This window comes from Halichoerus grypus, chromosome 11, assembly GCF_964656455.1.
Source record: "Halichoerus grypus chromosome 11, mHalGry1.hap1.1, whole genome shotgun sequence".
Classification (NCBI taxonomy): domain Eukaryota; kingdom Metazoa; phylum Chordata; class Mammalia; order Carnivora; family Phocidae; genus Halichoerus; species Halichoerus grypus.
The window spans coordinates 4353754-4378649 of NC_135722.1; the positions used below are offsets into that span (position 1 = coordinate 4353754).

The 24896-nt window shown below is 58.3% G+C and overlaps 2 protein-coding genes across 5 annotated transcripts; both read left to right on the plus strand.

Moving 5' to 3' along the window:
- The first annotated feature begins 976 nt into the window (after window positions 1-976).
- Window positions 977-9249, plus strand: MRGPRF (MAS related GPR family member F). Of its 4 annotated transcripts, none has more exons than XM_036073420.2 (4): window positions 977-1039; window positions 1164-1691; window positions 4414-4527; window positions 7369-9249. In XM_036073420.2, the coding sequence occupies exons 3-4, from the start codon at window positions 4435-4437 to the stop codon at window positions 8350-8352; spliced, it is 1077 nt and encodes a 358-aa protein (XP_035929313.1). In that variant the 5' UTR covers window positions 977-1039; window positions 1164-1691; window positions 4414-4434; the 3' UTR covers window positions 8353-9249. The 4 variants fall into 4 exon arrangements, with proteins under 4 accessions (XP_035929313.1, XP_035929312.1, XP_077913808.1 ...); XM_036073419.2 differs by having other exon boundaries at window positions 978-1039; window positions 1164-1707; XM_078057682.1 differs by having other exon boundaries at window positions 990-1039; window positions 1286-1707.
- A 12359-nt stretch (window positions 9250-21608) lies between these two features.
- Window positions 21609-22526, plus strand: MRGPRD (MAS related GPR family member D). The gene has a single exon (XM_036073421.2). The coding sequence runs from the start codon at window positions 21609-21611 to the stop codon at window positions 22524-22526; it is 918 nt and encodes a 305-aa protein (XP_035929314.2).
- The last annotated feature ends 2370 nt before the right edge of the window (window positions 22527-24896 follow it).

Consider the following 24896-nt stretch of genomic DNA (forward strand, 5'->3'; position numbering starts at 1 on the left):
CCAGCCCAGCTGGGGCTCTCTCACTGTCCCTGCAGGAGCCCGGCCTCCAGACCTGTCCCCCACAGCTGCGACATGCTGCTCCACGTGGGGACGCTGGGTGGCAAGGAGACCCAGCAAACGCAGGCCAAGGATGGCATTCCCATTTACAAGCACCTCTCATTAGTTTTGAAAGAAACAGATTTCCAGACCAAATAAGGCGTGGACTTCGGAGCCTCTGCCCACTTCACACGATTCCTTTTAAGTGTCCAAATGCAATTACACTTGGAACTTGCTTGGATTCGGCCTCCCCCAGCCTCCCCCCTCCCCCTGGCCTCCCCATGTAAACAAGCAGCCCAGCTGGGCCCCAGCTGGCCTGCCCTGGAGAGGAGGGGAGGGTCACCGCCCACTGCCTGCTCCCTGCCCAGCCTCTCTCTCAGTCCTGGGCGTGGCCATGAGCTTCAGTATCCTAGAGCCCGCCCCTCACACTCTCCCTAAAAACAAAGGCCCCAGAAGACCAGCTGGACCCTGCGGGGAGCAAATCCACTCTGAGATTTGCACTTGGGCAGGGACATCGGGTTCCTCCAGGGGCCAGAGGCCTGGAGCTCCCGGGGCAGGTGCAAGGGAAGCTCTATTTCTGAGTTCTCTTCCAGATGCCCACCCCACCCCCAATCTGGGCACCATTTGCTCCCACAGGGAAGGCACTGAGGGGAATTCCCTTGGGGTCCCCGGGCCATGAGAAAGTTGGTGCAGGGCAGGGGGGGGGCTTCCCGGGTGGCTCCCTGGGAAGCCACTCCTCACCACCCCTGTCCTCACAGCCACCCCTGGGGCTCTTGCATCCCCTTTCAGGCTTTGGCTCACTGCCCCAGGACCCTGAGAAGACTCACAGGGTAGGGGGGAAGCCTGACTCATCCCCCGCGGAGCAGGCACGCACAGCCCGCCAACCGCACACCCCCCAGGCAAGCGCTGTGATTTTCCACTTGCGCCATCCGATTGCTATGAGGGCCGGGGAAAGGGGCTTCCTGGTTCCATACGCCGGCAGGGGACCCTGGGCAGATTCCAGGTGGGAAGGGGGATGGGGTGGCCCCTGGGTGGCACTGCTGTCCTGCTGCTCAGCCTACCTCTCCTAAGTGCCTGCAACTCCCCCTCCATGGAGCCCTCACCTCGTCCTGGCTTCTCTGTAACAGCCCCTGAACACATTTCAACAACCGGGTGGGGACTTGCCCCTCCCGGGCCTTCGCGCCCCGAAATACCCAGTGGGAGCAGAAGGAAGGAACCAAGCAAGTGCACAGCCCAGTGCTTTCTCCAGGGCAGCCCCGAGGAGCTGCAGGACAGAGGGAGATTAACAGCTGGACTCCGGCAGCGGTGCTCCGGCCAACACGACGTCACCAGGCAGGGAGATGAGCTCCCAGTGAGGCTGGAGGGTGGGCGGGGGGGGCTCCTGAGCGGGGCATTCCTTCCCGAAGCTTCATCCCGGCTCTGGCTCAGCCCCTCCTCCCCTCCTCCTCCCCTTCCCCCTCCCTCTGGGCCTGGAATTGGGTTTGGGGCGGGTTCTGCTCCCCAAGCCATCTCCTCCGCAGGCAGGCAGGCAGGGGCTGTCCTCGGCTCTGAGCTCGCCTTTTCCGAGGCTCCAGGCGGTGCTCTGTGCTGGCCTGCTGCCCCGGGGATCCGCGGCCAGAGGCGGGTGTCGAGCTCCGCGAACAAGACCTCGGAAGGTCAGGACAGCTGCAGGTAGCTGCATGGGGGCCCTGGGCCCAGGGGAGGGCGTTCTGGCAAGCAGGGCTGCAGGGAGAAGGCCAGGCGGGGGGGGGGGGGGGGAGAACGAGGTGGGCGCTGTCAGAGCACTCGGCCCCGAGAAATCACGTGGCTCCGAGCAGGAACCTGGGGCTCCAGAGAGGACTCGGGCACACTCCTGTGGCTCCGAGAGGCCCCGTCCTGGGTGGCAGGCCCTGCATTCTGGCAGCGCCTGACCCCCGCACTGTCCTCTACGTCCAACTCCTGCTCTGGTCTCCTGGCAGGGGTGGGGGTGCTCCCCCTCTGTCCCTACCCCCACCCGCGCCAGCCGTCCAAGCCTGCTTTCTGGAAGGGCGGAGGGCAACACCCAGCCGGCGGCGTCCCAAGCGCGGAGCGATGGCTCCCAGGGTGGGCAGGCACGCCAGCGGTGTGGCCCGCTTGTCCGGCCTGCAGCGGCGCTGAGCTCGGGCACGGCAGGGGGAGCAGCTGCATCCCACCCTGTCCCCCGCACACAGCCCCGCTGTCCCCAGATTAGCCTCTTCCAGCCGAGCTGTGAGCAGGGGACCCGGGCCCTGGAACGGGAAATGCAGCCTCCGTCGGTGGGGGGCGGGCCGGTGACAGCTGGGAGGAGAGGGGCCAGGAAGACGGGCTGGGGGCTTGCAGTCTGTGCCCACCCGGGCCTCCTCGAGTACAGCCTCACGTGCCACCGGTGAGTGTGGGGCTGGGTTGTGGGAGGGTGGGGTGGAAGGAGAGGAGGCCGACAGGTGGCCGGAGCCCTTTGAGGCCTGGTGCTTCGAAGGGAGGGTCAGGAGTGCACGGAGCTGACAGCTTTTTTTTGGTCTGCTGTATCAGAAGCCAGATCCCCACCCGAGCGCACACACTCACGCTTGCACACATGTCACGCATGTGTCTTCTCAGGGCCCATCTGGGGCTCCCTTGGCTTCTAGATCTCTGCCTGAGTGCAGGAGCCTTTCAGATTGCCCATGGCAGGACAGGAGGAGAGCTCAGAGACACACTAGGGTCCCCCACCCATGGAAGCAATCAGCAGAGGTGAGCTCGGGGCCCTTACTTTGTGCCTGGCCCCAGCTGGCTGCCCTTGGGGGGCATCTGGGTACTGGGGGGTCTAGCTTGGCTGAAGAGAAAGGGCAAGGCTCACAGTCAGGACATCCCCAAGAGCCCAGGCCTAGGGGTGGTGTACAACCAGGACCACCAAGTAGAGTGGGAGCATTGTGAGTGGGGGGCAGAAGGGACCAGCAAAGATGGGGGAGAAGCCGGTAGCCGGCCGGGGAGAGCTTGGGCAAGCCCCAGCGAGCAGGGAAGGCCTGTCCGAGGCACTGGGGCCAGTGGCCCGGCTGGAGTCGAGATGAGGATGGAGGGGGTGTGGGGCTCTAGATACACACTTAGTGGCGCCTGCTCTCTGCACGCACACACGGCACGCACACCGGACTCACCCGCTCCCTCCGGAGCACAAGGGCTCCCACCCCGAGGACAGCCACCTGCGGCCCAGTGCTGCCCCGCTGTCACCGCATGCCCCGCTGGGACCCACACGCCAGGCACGCACGCACACTCACCCACACCACGCTGCGCGAGTGGGGGCCCGAAGCACGCTCTGGGCAGCGGGGCCGGGAGCGGAGCAAGGCCACGGCCGGCCACCCTTCCCCGCCTGATGACGGGCGCGCCTGCCCCGGTCCCGCCCCGGCTGGGGGTGCGGAGGGACACACGGCCACGGCGGGCCGGGAAGGAATTCTGGGGGAGGCCAGCTGAGTAGCCCAGCATTCCCTCCGGGAAGAGGGCAGGGCCAGCGACCTGCGGCTCAGCCTCAGTTTCCCCGCCCGCACAGTGGGAGGGCTAGGTGCTTGCCTGCTGGGGCAGGGCTCGGATTGGGGGACAGGAGTCCATTCCAAGGGGACCCAGGGCACGTGCACCAATGAGCTCTGCCTGGCCGGGATGGAGCAGTGTCCGTCAGGCGGGGCTGCCCCCTCCCCGGGCCGTCACCCCTTCCAGGCCTCCTGACATGCAGTCCCAGCTGAGTACAGCTTGCCTGTCCTCCAGCCTGGAGCTGGGGCCGCCGCACTGCCCTCCCGGCCGGCTCCCTCCAGCTGCTCTTCCTCGGCAGCCCCTCTGGGCTCAATGATACGCAAATCTCCCAAACGGCAGTGGGCGCAGCTGTTACCACGGGGGCCCCTGGGCAGGTGGCCGCACTTCCCTGAGCCTTGAAGCCCCCGTCATAGGGGAATGATGATTCCTGCCTCATAGCCGGTAATGAGGACCAAGTGGGGGCAATAGCCATTGGCTGGCTGGCACAGTGTCCAGCTCCTGGCTGGGAGTCATTGTCCCAGGGGTTGGTGGTGGTGTCAGTGATACTGATGGTGACCAGGCTGTCCCGCCTTGCAGTCACCTGTTGCGGAAAGACCCGACACCTTAGCGGGTTACAAGCACAGGGCTGGACCAAGCTGCTGCGGAATGCAGAGCCCAGCCAGGAGGGGGCAGTGCGTGCAGATGTGACCCACCCTGGACCCCGCAGGACAGTCCCTGTGCCCCCCCCAGCACAGCCCGCCTCTGAGGGAGCCAGCTGCTTGCTTGCCTGCCTTTCCTCTAAGGGGACAGCCGTGGGGGCTAGGGGCAGGGATCTGGAAGGTGGGGGGCCTTCTGGGCGGGTGGGAAACACCTCTGCCCTGACGCGACCCTTTCTGCCTTTGCCAGGAGAGGTGTGCGGGCCAGCCCATGGTGAGCAGAGCCGGGAGGAATCTGGACTCGCCAGGCCTGGAGATGGCGGGGAACTGTTCCTGGGAGGCCCATCCTGGCAGCCGGAGCAAGGCAAGTGCCATCAGGCAGCAGAGGGGGCTCCGGGCACAGCAGGGCCGGGTGTGGAGGGAGAGGCAGGCTAAGCCCAGCATCTCCTCCCCCTGCACTCTGCCACCCATGCCCATCCTCCGTCCCAGGACTCAGGTGGGCAGAAGACCCTCTGGGCTATGCGGCCTGGCACCGGTTCCAGGGCCCCCCCCGGATCGCCAGTGTCCTCATCAGCCTCGAATCCTGTCCCCGTGCACACCCTGCGAGCTGTTAGCACCCTGAGCAGCCTCGTTCCGTCTCTCCCCTGCAGACATGGGTGGTCAGCTATGTCCCATGGCCAGGCCCTGCCAGGAGGCCCTGATGTCGTGGGCCCCACGGAACCCGCTGGCTCTGGGCATCCCCCCTGCCCGTGACTACACTGTGTAGTCACAGTTTATGTTCAGGCACCAGCCGTGGCCAAGACCCTGACAAGGCGTCAGGCCAACCCACCCCTTTTGCCCTTCCCAGCCCCCTACTTCTCTGAGCTCCTCGAAAATTCTGGAGTTCCCTTCTAAATCCCGGGCAAAACCCTCTCCAAGCTGGAAGGACCTTTTGAGTTTATCTAGTACAACCTCATCCACATTTGAGGAAACTGAGGCTCACGACAGCACGGTAACTAGACTGGGATGAGCCCAGAGGTGGGAACAGAGCCTGGACTCTTGCCTGGGGCCTGCGGCCCTTGGCCTTCTCCCTTAGTGACACTGTGGGCAGCAACCACGGGAGGCAGAGATGGGACCGGCTGGGGAGAAGTCTCCAGAAATCCCCAGAGAAAAGACAGCCCAGGGAGGGGGGCCAGGCTCCAGAGCAGGCATTTTACAAGGCGGTATGTGGCTGGGGACGGCAGCTACACGCCCCGTGACTCACCCGGCCCTCCCGCTCTGACTCCGAGGAGGGGATTGCAGACTTTTTCCAGCCTGTGAGGAGCTCTGAGTGATCCCTAAGTGTGGGCTTGTCTGGGCACTGGGTCTTGTGGACTGCTGCTCCGTGGCCTGGAGTGGTCAAAGCCACCAATAGGAAAGCCTGAGGAAACAGCAAGCTAAGGGGTTTGGGGGTTGACAGACAGAGATGCTGAGCCAATAAATGTGCCTAGAAGATGATGGGTGTGATGAATAGGACCCCCTTAATGTGCTTGCCCTGACCTCACAGAGTCTCCCCAAAGTTTGGCCAATACCTCCAGTCTCCGCTTGCAGACTCCCTTGACAGAAGCCCCCCCCCACCATTATGGGGTATCTGGCAAAGCTGGGGGCCATCTGGAAGGTGGCGGAATGTTCCAGCCTCAAGAACCTTTCTGTTTGTTTTCTTTTGGGGAGAGTCATGAGCAATGGGAATCGATACCCAGCCTTAAGCTGGCGGGGGAGGGGGAGCTTGGGGGTGTGTGTCAGGTTCAGGCTCTGTGGGAAGGAGTGCTGGGACGGACTAGTGATGTCTGCCAGGCTGAGGGAGGGGAGTGACAGTGCTCTGGGCAGCCTTGTTGCTTGGAATGGGAGGTCAAAATGACAGCCTGAGAATGAATCCAGCTCGTAGATGTGTTATGTTTGGCCCACACGATGTTTTTTAAATGTGAACATTTAAAGATCAGGGTAGTTCACATAACAATCTAGGGTTCAGGCTTCTCTGGGGAGGGGGGGAAGGATGACGGGGCACTCAGCCCACGGTCCCGTTGCAACTGCCCCCCCTCCTGCCCTGCAGCACCCACCAGCTGGAGCAGAGCAGCTGCCCACTTTACTCAGGATAGGTGCTCTCCAGTTTGCACCCCCCCACAGCCCCATTTCTTGCACCTGGCCCACCTTCATGCATTTATCCCCAGCCCAGAATTTACAGGCAAGATACTTAGCCCAGTGCACTTGGTCAGCCAGATAGATTGTTCAAGTATCAGAGTGCTTCCCCAGAGCTGCCCCAAGAGACTCCGCCTCCCCAGGGAGGCCCTGGGCCACATCCAGATCCCTCATGACCCAGAGACTCAGGGTCACGCTGGCCCTGCAAGGGACCGTCTCTCAGTCCCCAGGTCTCTCTGATCCCGCTATGGGACAGCCTCCCACTCCAGTTAGGGCCAGGGTCCACTTTTTCCAATCAATTACTTTATTCTATTTTTTAAATAAATATTTTCACATTTTGGTGTGAAAATGGCAAATGTACAGAAACTTTGCAAGGACAGCGCAGTGCAGATGTGCGTGTCCCTCACCAGCTGGCAGGCTTTGCTGCCTGTGCTCTCTCTATGCGTCTCATGATAGACTCTTTCCCGGAACCGTTGGAAAGTAAACTGCAGACACCAAGCCCTTTTGCCCCCAAATTGCCTGGGCCCTCTAAGAACAAGGACTTCCAGTACAGGGCAGCAGTGCATCTTCCCACTCAGAAAATCTAACGTTGGTGCAGTACGAGGATACCCAGTCCGGACGCACATTTCCCCACCACCCCGCTAATATCCTTCACAGCAACCCGTAGGGCCACTCTAAAATCTAGGATGCAGCCTCGCATTTATTGGCCACGGCTCTCCATGCTCCTTCAACCTGGAAAGGTCCCTCCGTTGTTCCGTATCGTTCAGGACACGGACACCTTTTGACCAGAGTCTGTTCTGACAGGTGGGCAGTCCCGGGCCTTTGTTAGGGACTGTTTTCGCTGTCACTCCTCTAGGCCGCTAGCTGCAGACTCGGGGACACAGAGTCGTGGCACGATGTGGGAGCAAGGGTGTCTTCTGCTCTAGCTACAGCCAGTTCATTGTTCCAGAGCCAGTGACTCCACCAGCCTGTGACCAGCCTGGACACAGGTGCAGGTTTGGGGGTGGGGCCCAGCCCACATCACAAGTGTCTCCCCTGTGCTCCTGCACAGATGTGTCCCGACGTGAGCGAGGCCCCCGAGCTCTACAGCCGTGGCTTCCTGACCATTGAGCAGATCACCATGCTGCCACCGCCCGCCGTCATGAACTACATCTTCCTGCTCCTCTGTCTGTGCGGCCTCGTGGGCAACGGGCTGGTCCTCTGGTGTTTCGGCTTCTCCATCAAGAGGAGCCCCTTCTCTGTCTACTTCCTGCACCTGGCCGGCGCCGACATCGGCTACCTCTTCAGCAAGGCTGTGTTCTCCATCCTGAACACGGGCGGCTTCCTGGGCACGTTCGCCGACTACGTCCGCGCCGTGTGCAGGATCGTGGGACTCTGCACGTTCGTCTCCGGCGTGAGCCTCCTGCCCGCCGTCAGCTCGGAGCGCTGCCTGTCGGTCATCTTCCCCGTCTGGTACTGGCGCCGTCGGCCCAAGCGCCTGTCGGCCGTGGTGTGCGCCCTGCTCTGGACCCTGTCGCTCCTGGTCACCACCATCCACAACTACTTCTGCGTGTTCCTGGCGCACCGGGCCTCCGGCGGGGCCTGCAGGCCCATGGACGCCTTCCTGGGCATCCTGCTTTTCCTCATCTTCTGCCCACTCATGGTGCTGCCCTGCCTGGTGCTCATCCTGCACGTGGAATGCAGGGCCCGGCGGCGCCAGCGCTCCGCCAAGCTCAACCACGTCATCCTGGCCATGGTCTCCGTTTTCCTCGTGTCCTCCATCTACTTAGGCATCGACTGGTTCCTCTTTTGGGTCTTCCAGATCCCAGCCCCCTTCCCTGAGTACGTCACCGACCTATGCATCTGCATTCACAGCAGCGCCAAGCCCGTCGTCTACTTCCTGGCCGGAAGGGACAAGTCACAGCGGCTGTGGGAGCCTCTCAGGGTGGTCTTCCAGCGGGCCCTGCGAGACGGCGCCGAGCTGGGGGAGGCCGGGGGCGGCACGCCCAACACGGTCACCATGGAGATGCAGTGCCCCTCTGGGAACGCCGCCTGAGAGGCCAGCACCTGGAGGGTGGCAGGGGCTGTGGCCTCCAGAGACCCTCTGCTGCAGGACAGGAGCTGGGCAGCTGCCCTGGTGCCCAAGTGCAAGGAGGAAAGTCTGCTTCCCGCCCCTCACGCCTCCTTCTCCGTGGGCTGGAGGCTCTAGGGGTGGCCGGCCGGGAGCCGGAGCAGCCACTTGCACACAGGCCCCCTGGCCCGGCCAGGCTCCCCCAGCCATTCTCCTCCGTGGCCAGAGGTCGACGGTTCGGAAGTGGCCCCAGGGGGTGGGGCTCCTCCTCCTCCCAGGCTGGTCAAAAGGAGAGGAGGGAGGGATCACCCATCCCCGTCCACCTCCTGCCCCTTTCAATCAGCCCTCCTTAAAAATGACGCAGCCCGCACCACCGCCCCTTGGGGCAGCCGCTTCACCCCCGTCAGGGTCCCCGTTCTCTCCGTTCCACCCCCGAGGCAGTATTGGCGAGCCAACCTGAACACACGGTGCTATCTGGAAGAGCGTTCTGGCGAACCTGCCTTGCTGTTCCGTCTTTCTGCACCCGACGTCCCTGCCCAAATCCTTTGGTAATTTTAATGGGGGAGCTTACGGTCATGGCAAGCAGCTGGACAGGAAGGGGCCTCGGCCAGCCGGGGCAGGTCACTCTCTCCTCTGACTCCATGCCAGCCAGACCCTGGGCAGCCTCCCGGAGCGCAGAGCGTGTTCGCACTGCTGTGCGCCTGGTCCTCGAAACCTGGCCGACTGTCCAGGAGTCTCTGGGCTCCAGCCCCCACCCGAGTGGGCACTGGCTCTACCCGGCTGCCCCAGCCCACCTCCGAGCACAGCGGCCCCGTGTAGCCAATGCGAGTTTTACGAAAGACAATAAATGTGTATCAATAAACGTTTTATATCGTGCACTGAGCAAGGCTTCCTGCCTTCTGTCCTGTCTGCACCTGCTCCACAGTGAGGCGCCCTGCAGCGATGAGCAGCCCGGCCGGCAGGCTTTCCACGCTATGCCCCACCCACCCAACCTGCTCTGTACCCCCGCATTTGTGCTCCTCTCCTGGCTGATCCTGGCTGACCCCTCTACACCTCTGGGGTGTGCCTCTCCCGGCTGGCCCGTCTATACCTCTGGAGTGTTCCCTCTCCTGGTAGGGTATCCACCCCTCTGCCCCATGGAGCTCTGGTCAACCACGCTGTCCTGTTGGATAAGCCTATGCCCTTTCTCACCCATTCAGGGTCCCCAGCTCCCCTGGGAAACCGTTTTCATCATGCCTACTCAGAGCCAGGCCTCATGCTGGTTAATACAGATTCTGCTGTAAGGAACACAGTGTGTCCACACAGAGGCTCCCTGGGTGGGACTGCTGCTTCTCCTACTGCTACCTGTCCAGGATGCCCCTCTCTGTCCCCACCCCCCCCGAGGCAGGGGCAGGGGCTGGCTTCCCTAAGCCTGGCACCTCCCCATTGCCCAGCGATAGGCTGGAGCCCCTCCGGAGATAGCTCAACTAGGGCCGGGCCAGAGGCTCCCTGACTGCCCCCCTGCCTCCAGCCAGTCCCTGAAGAGGCCCGTCTTGGGCTCCAGGTGTCCAGCCTGGGATCCCAGCCCCGTTGCGGGGAGGCTCTGGGGGAACCTGCTCACTACGTGGGCCCAAGGAGAGAGCAGGGCAGAGGCACCCGTGGCCCAGGCAGGGAGCAGGCCCCTGTGAGAAAGCAGTGAGAGGGGAAGGAGACGGCTGGGAGTGGGCAGGTGACTAACGGAACCAACTGCCGGCCCATCCAGGGAGCAGCGGTACCTCCAGGCTCTCCCGCTGGCCCGCCTGGCAGCTGGCCCTCCACCCATAGAGCCTGGATTTGCTCTGCCTTACCCTGGTCGTCCCAGAGCAGGGGCTGCAGGACCACCCCGGTGTGGGCTGCCCCCCAGTGCATTTCTTGGTGACCAGTCCCCCAGGTGGCCGGACTAGTCCCTCCTGGCCTCCCCAGGCCTCTGCTCCTGTCCACCCCTTTCCAACAGTCCCAGCTGCTCCTCCATCAAGGTCACTGCTCTGCCGAGAGGACCCCAGGTGTCTGGAGGCAGAGGAGCTTCAGATGGTGGAGGTCAGTGCGCCTGCCTCTCCCACTCCCAGCCCTGGGGTGCACCCTCCCCGTTCTCCCACACTCCACCCACCCCCTGGGCCGCCCGCCCCCCCCCCCCCCCGCCCCCGCAAGCCAGCCCAAGAATCCTGGAAAAGCAGACTTGGAGGCCTCCTATCTTGACACTTCTGGGGACTCAGAGAAACCAGGTCGGGTCCTGAGGACACATGCGAGGGGCGGGACCCGTTTGACCGGTTCACGGGAAAAGCTTCTACCAGCAGGCCTCCATTGCAATAGAAATGCCTCCCAGTCCTGAAGGGGGCCAAGGGAACCAAGGGGGCCTCTAGGGAACCTACGCCTCAGGACCCAGTGAATCCTAGTCCCTGGGGGTTCCTCTTCCTCAGGACCTCCCACCCCAGGCCTCTAGCCCTGAACCACTGTCAGGAGCTACCCACCGACCACCCCCAGAAGCCTGAAGGGGACTCCCTACCTGGGTCCAGCTGCAGCAGCTCAGACCCCCAGCCCAGCAGGGGGGGGCGGGAGGAGCAGGCAGCCCTCACTCACTGCAGGGCCTGGAGGTCAGGAAAGGGCTGGGCCCCCATACGAACATGCATCTGCCCATGCTTAGTGGCCAGTAGGCCTGGGAGGGTGGGGGGTGAACTCCAGGATCAGCCCTGTCAAGCCACTGGACCCTTCTCAGATGTGGATCCCTACAGTCTTTCTTGGGAGCAAGGCTTCTCCTCCCCATCCAGTCCCCACCCCCACGGGGATGGCCTGCACATCCTGTCCACACCCCAGACCAAACCCTATTTGTGCTAATGGAGGAGCAGGAGCAGAAGGGAAGGGCACTTTCTCCTCCCTCCTTGGGTACTGAGTTATTTAAGGGCCCCGGGAGCAGGCTGCAGGGGCAGGCAGGGGTGCCTCTGCTGTCCCCCACCACAGGCAGCTCAGCTGGGCCCACCCCCAGCCTCCCTCTTTCTGCGTGTCTGGGAAAGGCAGGAAGCAGAGGGCCCTGAGCATCACAGATATCCACCCTGGAACTCTCTGGAGCAAGGGGTCTGGCCGTCCTCCCCTGACCATTGCAGGTCAGCCGAATTCAGGGGGTGGGTATCGCCATCCCTACCAAGCTCCTAGGTGGCCACACAAGGAAGAAACACTTGTCTCCCTGCCACTCCAGTTGTTACTAAGCACAACTTGCTACCACCACCGGATATGCCGGCCAGGGAGGGCACAGCGGCCAGGGTTGGGCTGCCGGGCCCAGCTTTCTGTGCCTCCCGCCATGACTGTCTGGACAAGCACACTCCTGGATGATGCAGGGCATAAACAGGGTCAAACGTGGAAAGTCAAGAGCAAGCCTCAGGGAGACAGGGGGCTGCCACCCACAAGCCGTGGGCCTGGGTTTTCTCAAAGACCCAGCACAGGCCTCAGGAGCTGTCCTAAATCCCTGGTCAGGCACAGGCCAGGGGCTAGGTGGCCGGGAGGGAGCAGGTGGCCAGGAAGGAGGGACGAGGAAAGAACCAATCCCGAGCCCCGGGGACTTGGGCACGGACTGCCATTTGCAGAGGACCTACTGTGTGCAGTGGGCCCTGGGCTAAAAGCTCCACCTGCAAAGCTCATTTAATCTGCACAGCTGGGCTCCGAGGGACAGCCTGGTCGCCCCCAGTGTGGAGCCCCAGTCACAGTCCAAACGTTCTGGTGGCCGCCTGCTTGCCTTGGAACCCAGGCCGCTGGCCTTTGTGTTCCCACCAGCAAAGCACCGGCAGTTGGGGCCCCGGGGACGCCACGTGGAGCAGACAGGACAGGCCCATCACAGCCCAAGGACAACCCAGACTGGCCTTGTAGGAGCCCACAGTCCCCACCTGAGACCAAAGAGGGGACAGCCCAGGCTCGGGCTGCCGGCGGCTGAAGCGGGCGGGGACGGGCAGGAGACGCGTGTTCAGCAGACCGCACAGCACACACCTGAGAGCTGAGGCCTCTCCCTGTCTTCATGTCCCGGCTCAGTAAGAGGAAACGGAATGCCTCTCTAGCATCGGCCTCGCTTTCTCCAATCCCCTGCCAGCTGCGGTTGTGAGATAACTGAGTTTTCTATTTGGGGCCAGAATTCTGAAGCCTGAGATCCTTTCACACATGCACTTCTTGGTCTAGAACCCTCCATCAAGACGCTCCGTCTTTCCCAGGAGCCACGGAATCCATCTAGAAGGTGGGACGAAGGGATGGGTCCATTTACCGTCCAGCCTCTCCCCAGGAGGGAAGAAGCCCAGCCCAGGGAAATGTGCCCTTAAACACGCTAGTGACAAGACCAGGGAGCTACGGAGACATTGCAGAGATGACCCCCCAAACCCCGAATTGGGCAACTCCGAATGCAAGCACAGAACTCGCGCATCTGAAGCCAGTGGAGGCTGGAGACAACAGGGCACAGCACACGGAGCGAAAACTCATGGAAAAGTCGGCTCCAGTGAGTCATAAATGCCAGCGTCAAGTTTCCTGGCAATTCGGGAGAAGGCTCACCTACTCGGGCAGATTTTCTAAAAAAACAAAACAAAACAACTTGTGATTAATTGTGGTCTAATTTACATACAATACAAGGAACCGGTTTAATGTATAGGCGAGGATGTTTGACACAGGTAGGTATGCTCGGGAGCTCACCGAATCAGTATGTGGAACGCTTGCACCCCCCCCCCCCCCGCAAGAATGTCCTAGTGCCCCAGAGCACCCAGGCCACAGGCCCCCAGCCCAGCCCTGCCGCCAGCCTGGGGCGACCACTCCTCTCTGCTTTAGGCCACTCTAGGTTACACAGGACACACTGCTTCCGGGGCAGATGTGTACAGCTTGCCAGCCAGGACCCTCGGTGACAAGTAACAGAAACCCAGTCTGATCTAGCTTGGGTGGGGGTGGGGAGGGGTGGGGGTCCAGGAAGTTTACTGACCCACAAGCGATTTCCACCACACGCACTCCTTTCCCACGGACGATTCTCAGCGCTCCTACCTGAATGAGTACTTGTATTATGCACTCCCCGCCCCCCCAGAAGAGAGAGGATCCAAACTCCATTCCGGGGACTGCCTCCCCAGCACTGAGCCCAGGCCCCGTGGGCTGCTCACATCTCCGTCCAACGGGCCCAGAGGTACGTCCCCCGGAGCCGGTCTCCCGCGACCGAGGGCTGCCGCTGCCCGGAGTGGAATGCCCGCGGTTCTTTAAAGATCCCACCCGGGGAAGGAAAGGCCGCAAAGCACACAGGCGCGGCCCACAGCATAACCCGTGCTGGACGGGACGCGGGGAGGCCGGCTGTGCGGGGAGGCCGGGGCTCGGCCGGTCCGCATGGCAGCCGGAACCCGAGGTGGGGCCGCGTCATCCGCCTCCTGGCGCTCACGGCCTCCGACCGAGTCCCTGGGCCGGAGCCGGAGCCGGGCTTCCAACCAACAGGGCGGAGCGGAAGGCCTGAGGCTACACGAGCCCGTGACCTCCACCCTTCGAGCCCGCTGTCCCCCTCGCGGGCTTTCAGGAAGCCAGCTGCCACGCCGGGAGATCCCAAACCAGCGGTGCCCCCAGGGCAAGGCGCGGAGGGCAGCTCCTGGCCGGCAGCCCGCAGGGAGCCGAGCCCGCCATCCGACCGCCTGTGAGGAGCCTCGTCCCGCCAGCGCCCCTGTGCGCCTTGGGACCCGAAGCAGAGCCCACGTGCCTCCTGACGCACGCGGCCTGAGGCGGCAAGTGGGGTCTGCCGGTCCTCCCGTGTCACCACCAGGACCCAGCCGAGCGGACGCGCGCGGCCAGCGTGGGCTCCACGCCTCCTCCGGGTACCAGCCAGGTTCCCCTCCGCTGAGCATCCTGGGCTGAGCCGACAGAATCCGCACGGAAGCGCGCACGCGCACCTACTCACGCATGCGCACGCACACTCACGCTCTCGCACGCACGCGCGCGTACCCACGCACGAAGTCGCGCTGTAACAGGATCGGCTCTGTCACTGAAAAGTCCAGGCGTGGAACGGATCCAGGGACGGCTGGATCTGGGCCCCTGGATCCTGGGACTCTCGGTCGAGCTGTAATTAGTCGGGAAATGTGAGCATCTGTACCTGCCAGGCCCTCTTCTAGGCACAGAAGGTACGAGAACGTGAGGATTCCCGTCTTCCGGAAGCTCCTGTCTTCCCGGGTCGCTTGTCTGTGTCTCTGGGCCTGAGGCTCGTGTTGGTGTCCCGGCCGCTTCTCGGGCTAGGTGTCACCTCCTGGACGTAAGACGTCCCCAGCGCCCGGCCCCGCGAGCCTGGGACGGTCCGAGCTGCTCCTCTAAAATGGGGATGTCCCGCGTCCCCTGGGGACGTCCATGAGCACAGCGGAGCCTCTCTGTCCTGTCACCTGTGATTGACATAGGGTGCTGGCGACACTCTCAGCATCGGAGCTCCCCGCCTCTCCTCTCGTCACTCACATTTCTTTCCGAAGCTGAGGCCCGAAGTCTCCCACACTGAGCTGCCCTTCTCCTCCAGGGCTGGGCAGCGGGGTTAGCAGGACGACTCCAGGCCCCAGCCACCAGTCCGCCAGCGTGTGCAGGCCCCCGAACAGCAGCCAGGTCCGGCGGGGCCCCTGGCATGCCAGGCTGCACAGGTGTGAGGTCAGCCTCCGTCCTAACCTGGACGGGCTCACTTTTATGGGGACTCTTCACTTACCAGGCAGGGAAGTGGGCTCAGCCATCGTGGGGAAAGGTCACCCATCAGGGCCAAAATGATCCCCTCCCCTTGGGTGCCAAAGGCAAGTTGTTGAGAGAGGCCTGAAGGGATTCCATGAATTTCAGCGAGGACTTGGATGCTCAGAGGGCTCACCTAACCACATAGTTCCCCAGCTAATGCGTGGCAGAACTCAGACTTGAAATGAGGTCCCGGAGTCCAGGTCCATGCCCCTTCCTTTCCGCCCCTCAGCATGCAGAGCCCTGGGCAGGTCCATTAGCCAGGGCATCTCTCCATGCAGAGGGTTGGCAAGATATAATGGCCTCTCCCAGCCCACAAGAGCCCCTCTTCCCTGCTCAGTCCAACATTAACTCCAAGATGATGGGGCCTGCTAATGCTCTGAGGTCTCCTTGGCTGTCCCAGATGGACTTCAGGAAGGGAGGCATTGCCGGGATGGCACGGGAGAGGGGTGAACACCCTCACGGGTCCTCACGGCCCCCAGCCTTATTCTTATTTCCCTGAAAGGCATCTCCCACCCTCGATGGGGAGGCTGTGAGGCCTCGCCCAGCCAGGCCCATTAGCCCCCAGCCAGCTTGTGTGCAGCCTCCCAGTGGGTGGGGCGGGCGCCTTCCTGTACTTATGCCTCAGGCTCCCCTTCCAGCATCTCAGAGGGAGCCCAGTGAAGGTTCTTGGGGCATCCGAGGGCCAGGACTCCTGTGAGGCCCGGGTGGGGAGCAGCCCTGTAGAGCTGGGAGCAGGGACCAGGCAGGAGCATCTCGGGGACCTGGGCCAAGTGTCCTGCCTCCAGGCATCAGAACCAGGCACCAGAACCTGGCCACCCTTCCCGGAAGGACTGAGCACCGTGTCGGGAGCAGGTGAGAGCCTCACATTTTTATTCTCTGGGTGGAGGAGAGCATGGTGGTGACAGGCGATGCCTCGCAGCTACCCGGGGAGAGAGTCCCCGATCCGCCAGGCGCAACTGGATGGCTGGGGCAGGTGCCTCGACTTCGCCAAGCTGGCATCGTCCAAATAAAACGGACTACTGAAGCCAAGCTCACAGCCAGATTTAAAGTGGCTCATATCACCCCCCCGGGAGCCAGCCACATGGGGAGACCCCATCAGTGGTGACAGCCAGGGCCAGGACAAAGGGAGGACATGCAGGTGTCAGGCGAGCACAATTGAAGAAGACATACAGTTCGTTTGGGAAAAGCAGCAGGTAATAGGTTTCCATTTCTGTAAAAACATTATAGGGAAATGCACAGAAAAAAAAACCTTCAAGGCTGTAATCCCACCGTTAACAGTGAGACGCAGGGTGAAGGCACAGCAAAACCTACGTCCTCTTGACCCTCAGGTCTTTTAAAATAAGACCGTTTTACTATCTCATCTAGGTGACTTTTTTAATGTTTAAAGTACAATGAGAAATGGGCAATATTAGTGGGAAACGAAACATTTCCCTAAGTCTTCAGTGGGGTAGACAAAAATTTAAACAAGGCTTCAGAGGACAGGAATACACTCAACAGATACTGTGCTCTAAACCATCACCATCCCTGGGCCTTGGCTTCGTGCAGGCATGGGGCCAGCGGCTGGGAGGGCAAGGAGCGGCTCAAGTCAGATGCAAGCCTGCCTGAGGGGCTCACAGGCTGAGTGACACAGCAGCGGAGCTCGGGGACCAGACCGGCAGAGGGAAGGTGGCTGGGGGAGGACGGAGGGCCCCAAGTATCTGTTCTAAGGAGGACACTAATCTTATCAGATCAAGACCCACCCTGGTGATCTCATTTCACTTTAATTAGCTCCTCCAGGCCCATCTCTGAGAGTCACTCTGCGGCTTGGTGCTTCAACGGATCATTTAAGGGGGACACAATTGGGTCCGTAGCTGTCAGGAGGAGGTCCCCTCTCTCTTCAGCCCCCCAAATCCCTCCTCTCTTTCCTCAATCCCAATATCTGACCCCCTTCTTCTCTCACCAGAAAGGAGGAGACTTCCCGCCTGGGGTCCCGCACCCTTGGCGGGTTCCCCCCGACTCGCTTCTCTCCTGGGTGATGCTCACCTCCCAGCCAGCTGCCTGCCCTACCACCTCTGTCCCCAGGAGCCCCCCTTGCAACCATGGACTCACCTGCGCCCTCAGGTCTCCCTCTGCTGAGTGGCTCCTGTCCTCAGCCTCCTGGCCCCATTTCTCTGCCCTCCCCACCCACACGCCCGTTACCACACCGTCCTTCAAAAGGTCACCCACGCTCCCTGACTCCACAGCTGCCTCCTCAGTGCATTTGGGGGTCTCTGCTACTGAGAGATGGGGTATCAGGTTACTGCTGAGACACCCAGGTGTGCTGAGGAACCCTGTACATGTACCCAGACGTGGGGTGGGGCACTGGACTGGGCAGCCGTGTGCTGCCCGCCCCACCCGAGCAGCAGGTGCATCCCCCATCCTCCATCCCTGGGAGCACGGCCCACTCACTCCTTACTTAGCTTGGGGCTGCGAGGACTCTCCTTTGCTGTGCCCAGCACCGGCCAGGGACCAATCACTAGTGGCTGAGGAGGACGGTGTATAGAGGGTTCTGCTGGCTGGGGAGGGGCCAGGGTAGCAGGGTCCCAGCCCCCTGCAGGGAAGTCAGTGGGTCCTTCACAGCAACCCCTCCACCTGGCCTCTCCCAGCCGCCCTCCGACCTCAGTACCTTCCGGCCCCACCCACCACAGGGACCCCACCTTGTTATGTACCCCCTGGGGGGTAGCGGATAATTGTGTCTATTGTATATTTCCTGCCCGGGACTCTGAGTTCTGAAGGATCGTCTTCGTCTGTCTTGAACTTGCTGTGCATGTATCATGTGTGCGTACGCACAAGGGCTGTGTGCGTGTGTGCGGTGGTTCTGTGTGTATTTGTACTATCTTAGGTGCATCTGCTGTGTGTGAGTATGTATCATGTACATGTATGTATGCTGTTATCTATCCACATGTTACATACATAGAGCACTATGCACATAGTATCTGGCACATAGTAGAGGTTTGATAAATGTTACTTAAACTTCTGCGGACCCTGAGGGAGGGACTGTAAGGGTAGGGCTACCATGGAGGTTGTGTGGGTCATGGTACCATGCTCCCACTGTGGGTACAAACAAACGCGGGAGAAAACATCATCCCCCTCCTACCCCGGCCCAGGTAAGGTGGGGAGGGAAATCTCCAGGTGCTACAAATGAATTTGCAACTAGAGCTGATGCCGATGGCCCAGGAAACAGCAGGTGGGGTACAGGCTCCAGGAGCCAGGGCTTAGGTGGGGCTGGGGTGAGGAAGGGCTGTGGGGCTAGAAAGTATCTTGGAGTTGGAGCTTGAGCAGAGGTAGCTCACAAGGCCAGAGCCCAGGAGGTCCCTGCTGCTTAGAGAAGCAGCTTTCTGCACAGAATGCCATTAGGAGCTTCTCCCTGCTGAGACTGTGGGGGAAGGGTGTGTGAGCAGAGTCGGGTACTGATTTCAGTAACTAAAGCCCCAGATTTGCAGCATTCACAGGTACAGAGTCTGAATTTTAAAATACCTGCAAAATGCCAAATCTCCAAGCCATGAACCCCATCACAAACCTGCTCCTGGACCAGTGAAATCCTGTAAATACCAACAGAAGCCAGTGGCAGATGCCTGGTAGTAAATCTAAGTACTGAAAATGAAGAGGTTCGGGGCGCCCGGGTGGCTCAGTTAAGTGTCCGCCTTTGGCTCAGGTCATGATCCCAGGGTCCTGGGATCGAGACCCGCATCAGCTCCCTGCTCCGCGGGGAGTCTTCTTCTCCCTCTCCCTCTGCCTCTCCCCCCTGCTTGTGCTCTCTCTCTCTCTCTCTCTCTCTCTCTCAGATAAATCAATAAAAAGAAAAAGAAAATGAATAGGGCCACAACATAAAAAGTACACTTGACCGGGACACCATGATCATCTTGGATTTGTACCCACTTAACACAGTTTTTAAAAGCTGAAGAGGGGCGCCTGGCTGGCTCAGTCGGTTGGGCGTCTGCCTTCAGCTCGGGTCATGATCCCAGGGTCCTGGGATCGAGCCCCACATCGGGCTCCCTGCTTGGCGGGAAGCCTGCTTCTCCCTCTCCCACTCCCCCTGCTTGTGTTCCTGCTCTCGCTATGTCTCTCTCTGTCAAATAAATAAATAAAATATTTTAAAAAATAAGTAAAAGCTGAAGAGAAAATGACAAAAGTTATTTGTGGCGGTTAAAATTATTTCTAGTGTTATGAAAGGTATTTCTAACTAATTTAAGGAAATTTAAATTTTAAATATTTTCAGTGGTTTTTTATTTTAAAATATTTAGTCATGAACAATGAAGACACTACACACCAAAACTCATGAAACATCTAAAGAAATACTTAGGAGTACAACTACAGCCCAAAATACCCATTAGAAAAAGAAGAACATTTGACAAGTACCTAAGCATTCAATACAAGAAGCTGAAAAAACAATCACAAGGTGAATCCAAAGAGAGCAGAAGAAGTAAAAGCATCAGTTAAGAAAATTGGAAGCAAAGAAACAGATAAAAAAAAGTTCTTGAAAAAGCAAACCTCCAGCAAACTGATTTTTAAAAAAAGAAGTGGACACACAAATTTAAAATGGCAGATTGAAGTAGGGATTTAAAATTTATAAGAGAATATCGTGTAGAGTATTTAGAGTATTATACCAATAAATGTGAAACCATAAGCATGAATAATTTTCCAGAAAAATAATATTCCCTACTCTAACTCAAGAAGAGATTCGAAATCTGAATAAACCTAACACGTTAAATAAATTGCAGTTGTAATTTTCTTTTTACAACGCCATGCGTGTCCACTAACGATCACATAAAAATTACCAGACCAGATGGTTTTACCTTCTGCCAAATCTTCAAAGAAAGATAATCCTTACATGCTACAAATTGTTCCAGAGGGTAGAGAAAAAAGGCATTCTCTCCAAGTCATTTTATGAAACCAGTATAATCTTACTGCTTTGAAATAAAAAACAGACAAGGATAGTACCAGAGGGGGAAATTATGGGCGAATTTCACTTATGAACATGGCTGAAAATTTTCTAAATAAAATTAGGATACCTGGAGGGGCAGAGGTGGGGAGTGACCAGAGCAAACAAAAAAATGGTCTATCCTGAAAACGTAATGATGAATAAACACGAGAAAACTTACCACTATCTATCCACCTCGTAAATAGACAAAGAGGAAAAAAAGAAAGTGATTAAGTAGATGCAGAACAACAATTGTGATAAATTCCATCATTTATGATAAAAACTCCCAGACAACCCAGAAGGGAACTTTCTCGCCTTGATAAAAGCTAATACCACAAACTCAGGGGAACCATCACATCCGATAGAGAAATTTTAAGATGAGGGAGAAGATAAGCATGCCTGATTGCAACCATTTGCTCAGCAGACTACTAGATGTTCTGATCTATGCTATAAGACATGAAAAGAAATTAGAGCTAGGATGAGGATAGCAGCATAGAAAATCAAAATAGTCAACAGAAAAACGGATAGGTATGGTCCACTAAATCAGGACATTTGCCTGGTTAATAAAAGCTACAAGAATCAACAGTGTTCCTCCACACGAGCAATGATCAAGAGGAAAATACAACAGAGGCATTTCTGTCTCTAGCCACAAGGGAGGAACTGCTACTGGACCAGCCCTCTCACTGGCAACAACCAGAAAACTGGAGAAAAGAGAAGACTCAATTGTGTTCAGATATTGGGCAAGAGGCATTCCGGAAGTGTGAACTCTAAGAGAAGGGAAATAGAAGAGGTGAGCCCTGTGATCACCCCAGCTTTCTGCCTGGAGGTGCTCTCTGGATAGTGGCACAGACATGGGGAAAGCCAGGCAGAGCTCGGTGGTCTCCATGAAGGATGAAACTTGGTGAAAGGGGCACAGAACAAGTACTGAGTGGCTGTCAGCCACACAACGCCCAGAGCTCACACAAACCCACATACATATTTTAAACACACACGCACATAAAAACAGTGTGTAGGAACAGGGAAAGCAGAACAGCAAGTTTTAAGAGTCCCATGTGTAAACGGGAACTTGCTAAGTCAACAGGGAAAAGACAGGCTGTCTGGGAGACAGTTTTGGGAAAACTGGCTCATAATATGGAGGAAAACTCGAGCTGTATCCTATCTTTATCCCACATAAAAATAGTTCCAGCTGGACTCAAGACCAAATTCTGGATGGGAAAAAGTATAAAATTAACAGAGGAAAATACAAGGGGACATCTTTTTTACACAGGGATGTGGAATGTTCTGAAAGCCACAACATTTTGGGGTGAAAATGTAGTGGAGTTGATTATACCAAAATTGAGCGCATCTGTGCACTCAAGTCCACAACACAGAAAGCTACCATACTGAAGAGAGCTCTCAGGGAATGACACCCACAGTGTCTAAAACCAGCAAGGATTCAGACGCCTGCAAATTAAGAAGGAGCAGAAAGGAGACCCACATAAAAAGGGGGCAGCCACTTTGAGCAGGTGTTCCAAGAAGGGGAACCCCGGGGGTGGCGGGTAAATGAACTGATTCTCAAGCTTGCTGAGACTTGAACGAGACCGTGTACCACAGCTGGATGAGTAAAATCCCCGAAGACAACCCCCAGGTAGACACACTGGACACAACTCCAGAGGTGCTGAGCTCCCTGGCCACGTTCATCTGTGCGTGCGGCATGATGGGCAATGGCCTGGTGGTCTGGCTGCTGAGCTGCCGGGGTCCGAGGACCCCCTTCTGCATGTACGTCCTCCACCTGGCCGTGGCTGACCTCCTCTTCCTCCTCTGCATGGCTGTCACGCTCTATCTAGGAACCCCCGTGCTGGCCTACGAGGTGATGCAGAGAGTGAAGTTCTTCGCCTACACCGCCAGCCTGAGCCTGCTGACGGCCATCAGCACGCAGCGCTGCCTGTCTGTCCTCTTCCCCATCTGGTACAAGTGTCACCGGCCCCAGTACCTGCCAGCCGTGGTGTGTGCCCTGCTCTGGGCGCTGTCCCTCCTGATGAACGTGCCGGCCTCACTCTTCTGCAGCAAGTCCTGGTACGGCGTGCAAAAGCAGTGTTTCACGGTGGACTCCGTCTTCAGCTTCCTCATTATGGGGATCTTCACCCCAGTGATGACCCTGTCCAGCGTGACACTCTTCGTGCGGGTGCGGAGGAGCTCGCGGCAGTGGCGGCGGCGGCCCACGCGGCTGTACGTGGTCGTCCTGGCCTCCGTCACGGTGTTCCTCGTCTGCGCCCTGCCCCTCGGCACCAGCTGGTTCTTCCTCTACTGGCTGGACGTGCCCCAGGAACAGAAGGCTCTATTCCACCACGTGGCATGCCTCTCCTCAGCCCTGAGCAGTAGTGCCAATCCTGTCATCTACTTCGTGGTGGGCAGCCAGGGTCACCGGGGCCTGTGGGAGCCCCTGGGGGCCGTACTCCTCAGGGCGCTGAGGGAGGAGCCTGAGGGGGAGGGGAGGGAGACACCCTCCACCGGCACCAACGAGCTGGGGGCCTGAGACCCGGGGCGCCCCTCAGATCTGCATGCCCGCCCTGCCCGGTGCCTGTCTGGCCTGCTGTTAACAGCCCCCAAGTCTTGCCTCTTGCCCTCTCAGGGTCCCTTTCTTCTATGCCAAGCCCCCCACGGCTCGGTGTGTCCTGGCGCTCACAATGGGACTCATGGGAAGACGAAATGCAATTTGTCTGCTCCCGCCTGTCAGAGGGCTCAGGTTCGCTTTGAGGCCTGGCCTGTGGAAAGCTGATTCTCTTCCCAGTCTCTGCAGGTGAGCAGCCTGCTTCCCTTTGAGTGGGAAAGCACTTTCTCCCAGCTTCCTTCTCTACCCTCCAAGGACATCTTTGCCCCGGAGGCAGGGTGTGGTTCCTGTGACCCTGTGGCCTGGTGCTGGTCCTTGGGCACGTGCTGGTGGCATCAGCTGACCTCCAGGGGGATGCCCCTGGTCTGCCTTCCACCAGGTGTCCTGCTGACCCCCTCCGGGACCTCAGGCCTCGGCCAGCCAACCGCGTCCATCACTGACCAAACTCTCACTGGCGGTAAGCCAGGAAACGGCCTCATCCTCCACGTGGCCCAGGCCAGCGCTTGAACCCTGGCCTTTGCCTTCAGGTCGCCGTGCACCACCATGCCTCGCAACCATGCTGGGGCTGTTCACTTTGCTCGGGGAGGCTGCCCTGGCACCAGGAGAGCCCCTGCCTGGCCTCCCTGGAGATGCACAACGGACCTTGATGGGACTGTGCTCGGGAGACGGGGCAGCCCGGAGGCAGCTTCGTCCCAGAGACCCGTGTGGCTGACAGAGCGTCTGTACCCCCACGGATTGCCTCTTCCTCGACTTGATGGAAACACTTCTCCCCTCTAGGGCCGATGCCCGACGAGGGAAAATTTGGGACACACATCAGCATGCCTTGCTCCCCTCACCTCTCTTTTCTTCCCACAGTCTCCTGGGTCCAGAACGAGGAGCCATTAGTTTGAAAATGAGACCTGAATTTAACCAAAAGTAATTCAAGAGGAAGAGATCACCGTGGAATAGAAGAAATCAAGAGCCTGTTGGATTTCTGATAATCCAGTTAATGAAGAGGGATGCATCCCATAACACACTGGGAAATATTTACATTTCGTGCTGATTTCACATCAGCTTAAAATTGTAAATCACCATGGCAGCAAGGGCAGTGGCAACAAAACAGTTAACGAGTGTCATTAATTCGAAGACTCTTTCAGATTAATCGCTGTACAAGAAAACTGGACTGGGGGTCCCTGGGTGGCTCAGTCAGTTGGGCGTCTGCCTTCAGCCCAGGTCATGATCCCAGGGTCCTGGGATCAAGCCCCACGTCTAGCTCTCTGCTCAGTGGGGGGCCTGCTTCTCCCTCTCCCTCTGCCTGCCGCTCCCCCTACTTGTGCTCACTCACTGTCTGTCTTTGTCAAATAAATAAAATCTTTAAGAAAAGAAAAAAAAGAAAAAAAACTGGACGTGCCCTGAAACTTTTCCATCCAGGTATGAAAAACTGGATAGAGATCTTCCCAGACTTGATCACAGTCCTAAAAATGTGTATGACATTACCAACATTACCAAGAATGGGTTGTGAAGGGTGTCTTGGCGGCTCAGTTGGTGATGCGTCTGCCTTCAGCTCAGGTCATGATCCCAGGGTCCTGGGATGAGTCCAGAGTCGGGCTCCCTGCTCAGCGGGGAGCCTGATTCTCCCTCTGCCTCTGCCCCTCCCCTCTGCTCATGCACCCTCTCTCTCTCGCTCTCTCTTAAATAAATAAATAAAATCTTAAAAAAAAAATGTTCTGTGAAGCTAAGAAATAGCTTCAAACTATTAACAATACAAAACAATTTTTGTTCAACCATGCTAAATAAAGATTGCATTATCTCTCGGTTCTCTTTTTGGAAAATATTCAAAACTGTTACATATGCAAAAGCTATCAAAAAGTATACAGCAAGAATGGTAGAAAAATTATTGCAGATGTTTTTCTGTATTTTGCATTATTTGTGGTATTTGTCACTTCTAAAAATCTACAATTTGCTGCGATTTCTTGTCCCATTCTAAATAAATATTCATCGTTATAGCTAACTTTGTATTTACGATTTTGTGTTCTTTTTTTAGAGTGCCCCCCTCTTGTTGATAAGCTTTGGTCCCCACAGAATCTGTCCTTGGATGGAGGACAGAGGAATTCCCTGTCATCTGATCAGCATGATCAGCAGGACCCATGAGTGTGACCACAGAGCTACTGCCATAGACATCCATAAGGAGTAGGAGGATCCCCAGGACTACAGGACAGGGGGCTGCTTCCAACAGCCCAGGATACCTTGCATGAACAGAATGACAACTCAGATCTCTAATGTCTTGTTTTGAGATTAGGACTGAAATTCAGGGAC

Bases quoted from the DNA above. Each gene is read 5' to 3' on its own strand.
- MRGPRF (XM_036073420.2), top strand. From the start codon at position 4,435: ATGGTGAGCAGAGCCGGGAGGAATCTGGACTCGCCAGGCCTGGAGATG. The intron at 4,528-7,368 runs GCAAGTGCCATC...GCTCCTGCACAG, and splicing joins ATCCTGGCAGCCGGAGCAAG to ATGTGTCCCGACGTGAGCGA.
- MRGPRD (XM_036073421.2), top strand. From the start codon at position 21,609: ATGAGTAAAATCCCCGAAGACAACCCCCAGGTAGACACACTGGACACA.